Raw genomic sequence first — 14,496 nt, 5'->3', positions numbered from 1 at the left:
CACGCTAGGGAGTGCGCCTAGTTTATGGCCATACACTAGGGAGTGCGGTTAGTTTATGGCCATACGCTAGGGAGTGCGGCTAGTTTATGGCCACACGCTAGGGAGTGCGGCTAGTTTATGGCCATACGCTAGGGAGTGCGGCTAGTTTATGGCCACACGCTAGGGAGTGCGCCTAGTTTATGGCCATACACTAGGGAGTGCGGCTAGTTTATGGCCACACGCTAGGGAGTGCGGTTTGTTTATGGCCACACGCTAGGGAGTGCGGCTAGTTTATGGCCATACGCTAGGGAGTGCGGCTAGTTTATGGCCATACGCTAGGGAGTGCGGCTAGTTTATGGCCACACGCTAGGGAGTGCGGCTAGTTTATGGCCATACGCTAGGGAGTGCGGCTAGTTTATGGCCACACGCTAGGGAGTGCGGCTAGTTTATGGCCATACGCTAGGGAGTGCGGCTAGTTTATGGCCATACGCTAGGGAGTGCGGCTAGTTTATGGCCATACGCTAGGGAGTGCGGCTAGTTTATGGCCACACGCTAGGGAGTGCGGCTAGTTTATGGCCATACGCTAGGGAGTGCGGCTAGTTTATGGCCATACGCTAGGGAGTGCGGCTAGTTTATGGCCATACGCTAGGGAGTGCGGCTAGTTTATGGCCATACGCTAGGGAGTGCGGCTAGTTTATGGCCATACGCTAGGGAGTGCGGCTAGTTTATTGCCACACGCTAGGGAGTGCGGCTAGTTTATGGCCATACGCTAGGGAGTGCGGCTAGTTTATGGCCATACGCTAGGGAGTGCGGCTAGTTTATGGCCACACGCTAGGGAGTGCGGCTAGTTTATGTCCATACGCTAGGGAGTGCGGCTAGTTTATGGCCATACGCTAGGGAGTGCGGCTAGTTTATGGCCACACGCTAGGGAGTGCAGCTAGTTTATGGCCACACGCTAGGGAGTGCGGTTAGTTTATGGCCACACGCTAGGGAGTGCGGCTAGTTTATGGCCATACGTAGGGAGTGCGGCTAGTTTATGGCCATACGCTAGGGAGTGCGGCTAGTTTATGGCCACACGCTAGGGAGTGCGGCTAGTTTATGGCCACATGCTAGTGATTGCGGCTAGTTAATGGCCATACGCTAGGGAGTGCGGCTAGTTTATGGCCATACGCTAGGGAGTGCGGCTAGTTTATGGCCACACGCTAGGGAGTGCGGCTAGTTTATGGCCATACGCTAGGGAGTGCGGCTAGTTTATGGCCATACGCTAGGGAGTGCGGCTAGTTTATGGCCACACGCTAGGGAGTGCGGCTAGTTTATGGCCATACGCTAGGGAGTGCGGCTAATTTATGGCCACACGCTAGGGAGTGTGGCTAGTTTATGGCCATAAGCTAGAGAGTGCGGCTAGTTTATGCGCCCTCTGCAAACGGATATGTCCAGAGCTCTCACAGTGGTGCAGAGGTAGCATAACGTTCGCCAAACCCCTCCTTCCTGCTCGTACTCCCGCACCACATCCTGCCAAGCAAGTGTTGGTGTAAAGTCCTCAACTTCAAGAATAACTCAACACAAATTGCAGCATTTGTACAGCATCATATTTCCTGAATATGCTCAGCCGGGCACTCCACTGGTCATCAACTGTGGCTGGAGGACCATCAACTCGAGCCCTTCGGCCCAGCGTGTCTGCACCAGCCTTTGAGCCTATCTAGTCCAATCCCATTCTCCAGCACTTGGTCCGTAGCCGTGTGCGCTGGGGCATTCTGAGTGCTGATCGAAACCTTAAATGTTGTGAGGGTTCCCGCCTCTCCCACCCTTTCAGGCAGCGAGTTCCAGGCTCCCACGTCCCTCTGGGTGAAAAGGTCTTTCCTCGAAACCTCCCTGCCCCTTACCTTAAATCTATGCCCCCTGGTTATTGGACCCTCCAATAAGGGGAAAAGATTCTTCCTATCCACCTATCTGTGTCCCTCAATCAGGTCCCCCTCAGCCCTCCCTGCTCCAAGGAAATCAACCCCAGCCTAACCAGCCTCTCTTCATAGCTGAAACGTTCCAGCCCCGGGCAACATCCTGGTGAATCTCCTCTGCACCCTCTCCAGTGCCGTCACATCCGCCCTATGGACTGGTAGGTATGTGCAATGCAGACTGTAAATATTAACTGCAAATGTATTCAATATTGGAAGAAACTGATTTGATTTGCATCTTATATTGTGGAAGGGAAATTAATGAGTTGCCCACTTAGAAGCATGCTGGGAAATGCTTGACTATAGTTCAACACTGCTTTTGAATGAAAATAAGTAGATCAGGTAACATAAATGAAATACTGCTTAATATTCTGGTCTCGGCCTTATTATGAAAACATATTGTCCTCCGAAAGATAACAAAATGTGTACTCGAGTTGTTTTTAGCCAAGGGCAAGAACATACGTACTACATATTTCCTCTTACCTACTTTCCAAGGTCTATTTAATATAAACATGCCTGTTTACTTCAAGCTGTTATTTCAGACTATAAAAAAATGCTGTCTTCAATCGAATCTCAGAGCGCAGTTCACTGGCTTTGCAGCTGGTACACTCTCTGCAAATATATTTGTGTCAATAAATTTCCTTAAATTGAACCGCGAGGAATTTGTCTTTATTATAATTTCCACGACAAATATAATGTCGACTTTGAGCAGTCATGTAATGTACTTTTAAAATTTAATGACTAAAGTGTATTTTTGGGGGGGGGGGGTACAAAACTGCGCAAATGGGCAACAATTGCCAGTGACACTCTTATTTTGAGACTGAATTAGGAACAGAGCCCGGGTTGGGCAGCTTATAGCGTAATGATCACTGTTTCCTAAACCGATAGGAAGCTGAGACGTTAAACTGTGAATTGAGGAGGGTTATGTGGAGAGGCAGGAGACACCGGGATTGCTCCCCCCTACCACAGCAGAGTTCAAAAGGAGGAGGAGTTTCGGAAGAGTAGACAGGGAGGAACTGGTTCCGTTGATTGGAGGGTCAGTAACACAGGTTTGAGATGGTTAGCAGAAGGTGCAGGAAGATAAGTGGGGAGGGGGGGGGGGTGGAGAAAACTGAGGGGATTTTATTTGTTGTTGAAATTAATTATTATGATCTGGAAGGTGCTGCCTGATGGAATCAGATTCATTAGTAACATTCAAATGAGAACTGGACAAATGCTTGCAGGAGGAATAGAAAAGAGAAAGAAAGTGATTGGATAAGTCTTTCATAGGGTTAGAACAAGTATAATGGGCCGAATGGCTTCCTCCTGTGGCTGTCTGTCCCCTCTTGCCTTTATTTAGAACCTTGGCATAGAGTTGGGGGTTCTGATTCCCATGTTACTCGTCGGACCTACCCCTGGGGGCTGGCGCCCAAGGACGTCCTTCACGCACGCCGGCTCGATTCCCAGCTGTAGCCAGATGTTGTGGGACAGCGTCAGTTTGTCAAAGAGACTGAGCTTCGAACATGCTGAAACGGCTCTTTGATCCTCCTCCTCCCGAGGGCTCTGGTATCCTCCATTGCAAAGCTGCTTGTGGTTGGGGCTGTAGGGACTAAAATGAAAAGGGATTAGCATCAACGTTACGAGACCCCTGACTCTTGCTAAGTTTTAGACGGCTCACCACCAGCTCGCAATTAGAGAGGGGCAATAATATTGCAGGGGTTTTTATTTTGTTAATTAAATTGAGTTTAACCTCTCAGTTTCTTATTGGTTTAGGAAACAGTGATCATAACGATATTAGCTGCCCAACCCGGGCTCTGTTCCTAATTCATTCTCAAGATGAAAGTGTCCCTGGCAATTGTTATCAAACCCAGGCCCCCCCCCCCGAGCATTAGCCTGGGTTTCTAGGCCAGTGACAATGCCCCTGCCTCCCCTGGACTAGCTTTGTAATTGCAGCTTATTAATTGAGCTGCTGAGGTGGGATTTGAACCCATGTCCCCAGGCCATATAGTGAGGTTACCACTACGCCACCCTCTCCCCGATTGTAAATACATAATTGGCTGTGACAAGCTTCAAAACTTACAGGATACTGCGAGGCCTGGATACAGTGGACGTGGAGAGGATGTTTCCACGTGTAGGAAAAACTAGAAGCAGAGGACACAATCTCAGACTAAAGGGACGATCCTTAAAAACCGAGATGAGGAGGAATTGCTTCAGCCAGAGGGTGGAGAATCTGTGGAACTCTTTGCTGCAGAAGGCTGTGGAGGCCAAATCACTGAGTGTCTTTAAGACAGAGATAGATAGGTTCTTGATTAATAAGGGGATCGGGGGTTATGGGGAGAAGGCAGGAGAATGGGGATGTGAAACATCAGTCATGATCGAATGGCGGAGTAGGCTCGATGGGCCGAGTGGCCTAATTCTGCTCCTATATCATATGGTCTCATGGTCCCGACAGTGCTATAGAAATTCACTCCCCCTTCCTATTCTATATTGTAGATAAATACAGACTTAAAATCCAGTCAAGTTTGAATATTCTGCACAGACACCACAGGGCTTCCGTGAGTTCTGGGATTAAGGGCCGGGATTCCCCGGCTGTTCACCGGTGGAGGAGCTCAGAGAATTCGGTAGGGTTGTGGGGGCTGGATGAGATGGCAGAGAAGGTGGGGCCGGAGAGAGGGGTGGGGAAGGAGGGGCGAGGCCACGGAGGGATTTAAACCAGAGAGGCAAATTTTAAAACCAAGATGCTTCTTGATCCGGAGTTTGTATAGGTCAGCGAGCGCAGGGGACATGGGGGAACGGAGTTAAGACATGCGTAGCTGGGTTTAGAACGACCTCAAGTTTAGAATGTGGGAGAGCAGCCAGGGAAATGTTGGAATCGCTGAGTCGAGCCCCGTCGAAGGCATGGGCGTGGTTTTCAGAGGCTGAGAGGGTAAAGTCGTTAAAGGTGACGCTCCTGAGGCGCGATGTGAGGTCAGAAGCTGAACTTGGGATCAAAGTTGTGAACCGATCCTGGCTTTAAGTCAGACTGTTGCCAGGGAGAGGGATGAGATAACTGAGGGTAGTTTCTATTGAACGCGCCCCGTCCACACTCCGTGACTTCCACCCAGCAAGCCCTGCCCCTCCCCGCCACCCACCCCAGACAGAACATGCCAAAGAGCACCCAAAGTAATCGTGCGTGAGGAACCTTTCACATGGCCCACCACAGAGGATTGAGCTAACTATGTGGCAGGTTGAATAAATCATGTTGAACTAACTTCAAGGTGTGGAGTATCTCTCAGGTAAAGCTGCATCCAGTTGCAGCCCGTGTTATCTTACTGTGCTTAACACGACAGGAATAAGGGCCGGGATGCTCCGGCCCTTCACAGCAGCATTAATGTTTCTCACCAGCCTGTACCGTCCCACCCTCACGTCCTCCTCATCCCCTCTCAAGAATGGTAGAATGGTCCCAGTGTGGAAAGTGACCATTGGCCCATTGTGTTGGTGCTGTCTCTGCAGGAACGCCTCGTCCAGGCCCACCTCCCCTGCCTGCCCTTTCCCTATAACCCCTGTAAATGGTTCCTCATCAAATAACAAATCAATTCTCTTCTTAAGCCCATGATTCAACCTGCCTCCACCACCCTCTCAGGCACAGCGCATTCCAGGTCCGAAACACTCGCTGCGGGAAAAGGTTCCCCCTCCGTGACTCGATTGCTTCCTTTAACCAATTGTCTTCAATCTGTACCCGCCCAGGTCTCGATCCTTTCTCTGATCTAACTTCCCCTGGAATGCATCAGAGTCCAACAGACAATGCGAGGAAAATACGGGTCCTAGGGCCATTTAAAAAAAATTAATTTACGGGATGTGGGCGTCGCTGGTGAGGCTGAGCGTTTGTTGCCCGTCCCTGGTTGCCCTTCAGAAGGTGGTGGTGAGCTGCCTTCTTGAACCCGCTGCAGCCCTTGAGGTGTAGGTCCACCCACTGCGCTGCCATTGCAGGTGTATGGAATTTGATCACAGGTCGACCATGATCTAGTTAAATAGCAGGGCGGGCACGGTGGCGCAGTGGTTAGCACTGCTGCCTTGTGATGCCGAGGTCCGATCCTGGCCCCGGGCCGCCGACCGTGTGGATACGTTCTCCCCGTGTCTGCGTGGGTCTCGCCCCCGCAACCCAAAGATGTGCAGGGTAGGTGGTAAACCACTGTTGCACCTGTATTAGGTGACGTACGGTAGGGCCTGTACTACAGGTTCGCCGGTAGTCCCTGCCTGCTGGCTCCGCCCAGGAGGCGGGGGTATAAATATGCGTGTCCTCCAGCCAGCAGCCATTTCGCCAACTGCTGTGGGAGGCCACACATCTGATAGCAATAAAGCCTCAGTTGGATTCAACTATCGTCTTTGTCCAATTGATCGTGCCTCACAGGGTAGGTGGATTGGCCACGCTAACTTGCCTCTTAATTGGAAAAAATGAATTGGGTACGCTAAATGTAGATATATAAAAAGAAAAATCTTCCTAATTAGGGGTGGCATGGTGGCGCAGTGGTTAGCACTGTTGCATCACGGCGCCGAGGACCCGGGTTCGATCCTGGCCCCAGGTCACTGTCCGTGTGGAGTTTGAACATTCTCCCTGTGTCTGCATGGGCCTCACCCCCACAACCCAAAGATGTGCAGGGTCGGTGGATTGGCCACGCTAAATTGCCCCTTAATTGGAAAAAAATAATAAATGTATTTTTTAAATGATCTAATTGAATAGAGGGGCTGAATGGCCTCCTCGTGTTCCTGGAAACAGCCAAATCTCTTCTGGTAAAGAGTTTGGGCATCTGTCTCGCTCGCGCCCGGATGGTGTCAGACTTTATAGTTTTGGTTTGAACAGGTGTCTCCTTATCGCTGTGCAATCAAAGAAGCTGTATCAACGTTGGAGGAAACGTGACAAGAATTACAACAGCCAAACTTTAACTGCAAACAAAGAAATACGGACTCCGTCTCTTGGGCTGATGTCATTTCCCCTGCATTGTCCAGGGGTTTGAATTTTGATAAATGCACAATTACAGCATTCTAACCATCGCCTCCTTTTCCTGCATCGCCACTGGCTCAAACTCAGTTGTCCCAAAGTACCCTAACACCAATGGAATGCGTTCTGCCAAAGTGCAGCAACCACGGCAGCCATTTTGTGCACAGCAAGCTCCCACAAATAGCAATGAGATCGTCTGATTTTCTGAGGTTGTTTGAGAGTTAAACACTGGGGCCCAGGGCATGGCCAAGGACTTTCCTCTTCCCATAGCGGTTGTGGGATCTTTTGCGTCCAATTAAGGCAGACGGGGAGGGGGCGGGGCAGGGGGGGGCGGGGTTTAATGGCTCACGTGCACAATGGCACTACTGACAGAGCCGCCGCACCCCCTCAGAACTGCAGTGGGAATATCTGGGTGTGTTGCCCAAGTCTCTGATGTGTGACTCGAACTCTGAACCTGCTGAGTCACTGGGCCACATATGACAAGGATAGATTCCTTAAATCCTGGAGCAGCTTGGAAAGTAGCAAACAATAATCCCGCTATTCAAGAAAGTAGGATAGAAGGAAACAGGGAACTATTGACCAGTTAGCCTGGCATCACCTTTGGCCAAAGTGAAAGATCCTGCTGGTGGGAACAGCCGGATAATCCTACCCTTCGTGTTTGACAAATCCATGAGAGTTTCTTTGAGGTTGTATCTAACCAGCCGGATAAGGGGGAATGAGTGAGTTTAAAGGAAAAGCATTGGATAAGGTGCCAGGCAGGAGGCTATTGCACCAAACGATGACTCCTAGAATTGGGTATAACATATTGGCGTGAATTGTTGGATTGGCCAACAGACAGAAAACAGAGAGTAGGAATAAATGAGTCATTTTCAAGTTGTTGATGGACTACCACAAAAATCGGTACCTGGGCTTCAGCTATTTGCAGTCCCGTCGATGAGAGGCCGGGTTTAAAGTGTCAAAGTTTACCGATGATGTGCGGAACAGTAAACTGAGACGACACGAAGATGATGCGAAAGGATTTAGGTGGGTGACACGAGCGGGAAAGAAGGTGACAAATGGAATATGAGGTGAAGAAATGAGAAGTCAGCCACTTGAGTTGGAAACAAATCTCATATTTTTAAAATGCGAAGAGACTGGTCGCATTCGGAATCGAGAATCCCAGGGCCAGCGACTGGCGAGACGCCAAGAAACGCGCGTCTGGAGGAACCGGATAATCAAACTCCCATCTCGGAAGTATTGTGTTTCCTTAACTCCTGAAGGAGCACTTGCATTTGAGGGAGTAGAATGAAAATTCACCAGGTTGGTCCCTGGGATGAGGGGGTTGACCTATGATCAGCGGCTGAGTAAACCGGGTCTATATTCCCTGGGGATTTGAAGAATGAGAGAGCGATCTCTTCGAAACGTATAAAATTCTTCGTGGTCCAGGCAAGGTGCATGCTGGGAGTTTGTATCTCCCACCTGGGGAATCTCGAACACAGAGTCGCAATTCCAGAGTCGGGGAGTCGACCATTGAAGACCGAGACGAGGAGGAAGTTCTTCACTCAAAAGGTGGTGAACCTTTGGAATTTTCTTCCCCCGAGGGTTGTGAATGCTCCATCGATGCGTACATTTAAGACAGAGATTTGTCGACATTCAAGGAATGATGGGACATGGGGAGAGTGCAGGAAGGTGAGGTAGAAATATTATTGAATTGCAGAGGTTTGAAGAGTTGAATGGACTCCTCCTATTCCTCATGACATCATACGAACATAAGAAATAGGAGCAGAGGTAGGTTATTCGCCCCTCCATCCTGTTCTGCTATTCAATAAGATCATGTCTGTTGGTGTTTCAAATCCCACATTCCCCATCTACCCCTCTGATAACCTTTGATACTTGCCTAACAAGAATCTATCCACCTCAGCCTTAAAAATATTCAGTGACTGGCAGCAGGGTGACGCAATGGGTTAGCGCTGCAGCCTCACGGCGCCGAGGTCCCAGGTTCGATCCCGGCCCTGGGTCACTGTCCGTGTGGAGTTTGCTCATTCTCCCCGTGTTCGCGTGGGTTTCGCCCCCACAACCCAAAGATGTGCAGGGTAGGTGGATTGAACATGCTAAATTGCCCCTTAATTGGAAAAAATGAATTGGGTACTCTAAATTTATAAAAAATAAAAAAATTCAGTGACACCCTGACCTCCACCACCCTCTGAGGCAGACAGCTCCAAAGTTGCACAAACTTCTGAGAGAGAAACATTCTCCTCCTCTCTGTCCTAAAAGGACACTGATTTTAAAACAGTGCCCCCCCCCCCTAGTTCTGGGCTCGCCCAAAAGAGGAAACAAGCCTCCCAAGTCCACCTTGTCGAGACCATTCAGGGTTTTATAAACTTCAATCAAGTCGTCTCTCATTCTTCGAAACTCCAGTGGAAATGAGCCCAGTCTGCCCAAACTATCGCTCATCCCAGATATCCTCCTCTGAACCACCTCCAACGCATTTACACCCTTCCTTAAATATGGAGACCAAAACTGTGTGCAATATTCAAGATGCGGTCTCACCAGTGCCCTGTTTAACTGAAGTGTAACAACCTGATTTTTATGTTCAATCCTTTCTGTAATGAAGATAGCATTCCATTATCCTTCTTCCAACTGCAAAGGGAGAGGGTTTAATCTCCAACCCCCAAATCTAGGAAGCACCAGCACTCCCACTGTCCCTTCCCAACACACAGCTCAGATTAGGATCCCATTTTGCCCCCTGAAGGTCTAGTAGTCCACTCGACGGTGCCTTTAACAGCCGAGGCCGCAGGCTGGTCAATTAAATAAAGAACATTTAGCTGGCAAACTAAGTAAGGGTGAAAATTAAGATCAGCTCTTTGCATTAACTTGTAGCCAATGACTAAAGGGGGGGGCAGCACGGTGACACAGTGGGTTAGCCCTGCACCCTCACAGCGCCAAGGTCCCAGGTTCGATCCCGGCTCTGGGTCACTGTGTTTGCAATTCTCCCCATGTTTGCGTGGGTTTCGCCCCCACAACCCAAGGATGTGCAGGGGAGGTGGATTGGCCACGCTAAATTGCCCCTTTAATTGGAAAAAAATGAATTGGGCACTCTAAATTTTTTTTTAAAAGTAAATGACTAAAGGGGACCAGCTTGGGGGAGACGTGGTAACGTCACTGGGCTCGTAATTCAGAGGCCCCAGGCTAATGCTTTGTGGACAGAGGTTCAAACCCCACCAAGGCATCTGGTGGAATTTAAGTTCAATTAATAAAATACGAGGGCAGCATGTGGCGCAGTGGTTAGCACCGGGACTGCGGCGCTGAGGAACCGAGTTCGAATCCCGGCCCTGGGTCACTGTCCGTGTGGAGTTTGCACATTCTCCCCGTGTCTGCGTGGGTTTCGCCCCCACAACCCAAAGATGTGCAGGGTAGGTGGATTGGCCGCGCTAAATTGCCCCTTAATTGAAAAAAATAAATAATTGGGTATTCTAAAGTTATAAAAAGAAAAAAAATCCAGACAGAATATAAAGTTAGTCTCAGTAACGGTGACCAGGAAATTATCATCGATTGTTGTAAAAACCTTTACTAATGGGAGGGAAATCTGCTGGCCTACCCAGTTTGGCCTACTCCAGACCCATAGCGATGGGGTTAACTCTGAACTGCCTCTCTGAAATGACCGAGCGAGCCTCACAATCAAACCAATTAAGTTTAGGCAACAAAAGCGAAACCCACATCCCATGAACAAATTTTTTAAAAAGTAGCATTGGCAGGAGCCTTGCAACAAGGCCCTTAGAGTGTCATCTGGTAGCACGAGTGTGTGGCCCCACATCGATTGTCCAGCACAAAACAGGCCATTCAGCCCTACTGACCCTTGCTAGCATATATTGCTCCTCTCAACCCATCCCCCCATCCTTCCGACCCTTTCACCCTATGACCAGGGGAAAGGATGGAGAACTCGAAATGAAAATAAACTCACCGCAGCGAAGGCCCACAGCTCGACCCATGGTCTATATATACCAAGGGCGCTGAGCTCAAGTTTATCCTGTGGGTTCGGGAGAGGGAGGAGGCAAACAGCAGGGATTTTCAAACCTGATGGTTAGCTGGTAATTCCCGTGGCAAAGTCCTCAACTATCGGGAAAGATTGAACAGGCGGAATCTCTGGAGAAAAGAAGAATCTGGGGTGACGTCTTCAGGGATATGAAGGGATTATGCAGGAAGGATGTCTTGACTTGTGGGAGACTCTGAAAGTAGGGGCCATCAATATGAGATGGTCGCTAATAAATCCAGTCGGGAATTCAGGAGAAACATCTTCACCCGGAGAGGGGCGATAGTGTGTAGCCCGCTGCCACAGGGAGTGGTTGAAGTATAGATGTATTTAAGGGGAAACCAGGTGAGGGAGAAGGGAATGGACAGAATGAGGGTGATGTGGGATGGGATGAATTTGGTGGGGAACATAAAACCCAACACAGAATCAATGGGCCAAATGGTCTGTTCCTGGGGCGTAGTACACTGGCGAAATATAGAAAACTTCCTGCAAGTTACCTCATCTGTTGCTCCGGGTCACTCGTATCACGCGATGGTCTTCTCAGCATTGTTCGCGGTCCGCGGAATCTTTTATTCACAGGGACGCCTTCCCAGCTCGGCCATCCTGCTCCGCCCGTCCGTCCCACAGCCACACGAGAGAGTGCGTCCTCACTGACAAGCTGCACTGATCGGCTCTCAGCGAAAGGACAGTTAAACCCACCGACCACCACCCCGGCTAAGTTTCTGAATAAAGGGCACGGTTAAGTAATCTACTCCTGTCGGCAGAGGGAACGGGAATGAAGAGAGTATCGGTGCCGTGAATGGCAAGGCTAACCTCTGCATAAAGCCACTCTCAAGAATAGAGTTCTTGTACATCCGAAGTTGCTGGTCTTTTGCACTGCTCTGTGAGCTCAGATCTGGTTTTAAGAGCGAGCGAGCGAGAGGGAGACAAGGTTACAACAGTTTACAGGAAACCACAGCCCCTTTTTGTGGTTGCCTCATTCAATATCTTTCACTTATGCCCTTTTTTTTAAAGCTACGCTGAACAGTGTTTGCACAACCCAACGTTGTGACCCAGTTTAAGTTGTTTTTTCAGTGAGGAGATCTTTAAACATTACTTCTTGCAAAGGCACGAAACCCAATCTTCCCTGAGACATAAAACTCATCCCCAAACTGGGGAAGCTCTTTGAATAACTCCCACACTCCTGGTCAAAGAGATTTTTTTTTTACTCCTTTCCTTCCAATCTCTATCTGTCTCTTTTTCTTCCCTCTCTCTATCTCTCACCTCTTTGCCTCCAATCTTCTCTTTTCCTTCTCTCTCTCTCTTACTCTCACACCCTTTCCCTCCAATCTCTATCTGCCTCTGTTTCCTCTCTCTATCTATCGCTCACACCCTTTGCCTCCAATCTCTCCCCCCACCCCGACCCTCGTCTTTCTGTTCCAATCCCAATTGCCTCCTTTACATGATTATTGCCAGATGGTCAGCCGTTCAAGCGGAAGTGAATAAACCGGGCAGCAGGGTGGCGCAGTGGGTTAGCACTGCTGCCTCACGGCGCCGAGGTCCCAGGTTCGATCATGGCTCTGGGTCACTGTCCGTGTGGCGTTTGCACATTCTCCCCGTGTTTGCGTGGGTTTTGCCCCCCACAACCTAAAAGGATGTGTATGGTAGGTGGATTGAACACGCTAAATTGCCCCTTAATTGCAAAAAAAAATGAATTGGGTACGCTAAATTTATTTTTTTTGAAGTTTTTTAAAAGAAGTGAATAAACCACATAATCCCAGAAAAGCACAAAGGCAGCAACATGTGGGAAATGAAATGTCTGCTACTGGTCCGAACTGGTCCAGTTTATCTTAAAATGGAGCTCCAGTTCAGACCAGTACCAAACATTTCCCCCAAACTTTTACTGTTTTTTTCTTCTACATCACTGCAGGGTGTCATAATATACACCAGTATATCAGACACACACTGATGGACACACAGTGGGACCAATCAGCACACAGAACACTGCAGCCAATCACCAGTTGGAGCACACGCACTATAAAGACAGGGGGCATCAGAGTTCCTGCTCATTCGAGCAGCAGCTAGCTAGGAGGACAGAGCTCACAGCCTGCAACACAGACATTCACCATGTGCTGAGTGCATCGACTGGTTAGGACAAGGCAGAGGTCTTTAGTTAAAGCTAGTATCGTATTAACCCACAGTCTAAGTAAGTTTAAGCAGTTAATGATTCAATAAAATAGTGTTGCACTATTTCAAGTGTTGGTGACCTCTATGTGATCCAGAACACCCAATACATCATGATACCAGGAGTGGTGGGATACTAGCTCTTCTTAGACCTACCTGCAAGTGATCTGCCTTCCGCCAGCATTCCGTCATCCTGCAACATGGACAACATCAGCCCGCCGCCGCCGCTCCGCATCGCCGGCAACCTCGGGGCAAACTGGAAGATTTTCAAACAGCGCTCCCAGCTCTTCCTCGAAGCCACAGTCAGGGAGGGCGCCTCGGACACCAGAAAGATTGCTCTTCTCCTCTCCACGGCCGGGGACCATGCCATCCACATTTTCAACTCTTTCACCTTTGCAGATGATGAAGACAAGACGAAGTTCAAGACGGTCCTCCGCAAGTTTGACACTCGCTGCGGCGCAGAGGTGAATGAAAGTTTCGAACGCTACGTGTTCCAGCAGCGTTTGCAGGGTAAGGATGAACCTTTCCAATCCTTTCTTACGCACCTCCGCATCCTTGCGCAATCCTGCAGCTACGGGCCCACCTCCGACTCCATGATACGCGACCAGATCGTTTTCGGTGTTCAGTCGGACCCCCTACGTCAGCAGCTCCTCAAAGTAAAGCAACTCACCCGAGCGACCGCCATCGAGACCAGTGTCTTACATGAAAACACCATGAGTCGGTATTCCCATATACAAGCGGCTGAAACGGCGCGGCAAGGTCCCCACGAGGCGGAACGGGTCCAAGTGATTGAACACCTCCAGGGCCTCAGCCTGGATGAAGGCGGCCATTTCACACATTTTTCGTGGATTCCCGCGCTTGTATGCACCAAACGAGGGGACGGCGACGTTGAGAAATGTAATGCGGTGGCGCAGCGAACGTGCTGACGTCACAACATGCGGCAACTGTGGTTCCACCCATTTAAAGTGGCAATGCCCCGCAAAATCTCAACAATGTCTACGATGTGGAAGACTTGGCCACTATGCTGTCTGCTGTCGAGCAGCTCAGCCTGCCAAATCATCTCGCTTCAGCCAGCCTCGCAGGAATGTTGGGGCAATTCAACCCACGGTCACCGAGTCCGACGCGGACCTCCCGCACAGCAGTGACACCGAGGACCTGAAGGCGCCTTTTCGAGTCGGTGTCGTAACGACAAACAGGCTGTCCCCGAAGCAAAGACACCAGCCGCTGCCGGTATACAGCATCGATCCAGACGATGAGTGGTGTGCTACCCTGACAGTCAACCAGAATTTGTCGCTCACCTCAGAGACTTCATTTGTGAACTTTGTGGACTTATGGACTTTCTGATTTGTTCTGTTCTTCCGTTTAATCGTTCAAGTGGTTTGTATATAGTGTTCATCTCGTTATTCTTGTGACACACTGTTTTTCTGCACCAGGCA

At 49.6% G+C, this 14,496-nt stretch overlaps 1 protein-coding gene across 1 annotated transcript in view; it reads right to left on the bottom strand.

Annotated features, from left to right (window-relative positions):
- The window catches only part of rinl (Ras and Rab interactor-like), a 60,265-nt gene extending 48,561 nt beyond the window's left edge, over nucleotides 1-11,704 (bottom strand). Inside the window, exons 1-2 of the mRNA XM_072490039.1 lie at nucleotides 11,395-11,704; nucleotides 3,324-3,519 (exon numbers count right to left, since the gene is read on the bottom strand). Of these exons, the coding sequence (XP_072346140.1) occupies nucleotides 3,324-3,519; nucleotides 11,395-11,444 (246 nt within the window). The 5' untranslated portion in view covers nucleotides 11,445-11,704. The remainder of the gene's footprint in view (nucleotides 1-3,323; nucleotides 3,520-11,394) is intronic.
- Between the last annotated feature and the right edge of the window lie 2,792 nt (nucleotides 11,705-14,496).

Source organism: Scyliorhinus torazame, chromosome 25 (genome assembly GCF_047496885.1).
Source record: "Scyliorhinus torazame isolate Kashiwa2021f chromosome 25, sScyTor2.1, whole genome shotgun sequence".
NCBI classification, from domain to species: domain Eukaryota; kingdom Metazoa; phylum Chordata; class Chondrichthyes; order Carcharhiniformes; family Scyliorhinidae; genus Scyliorhinus; species Scyliorhinus torazame.
The sequence above is the reverse complement of the archived record's forward strand: the minus strand, read 5'-3'. Positions and strand labels throughout refer to the sequence as shown.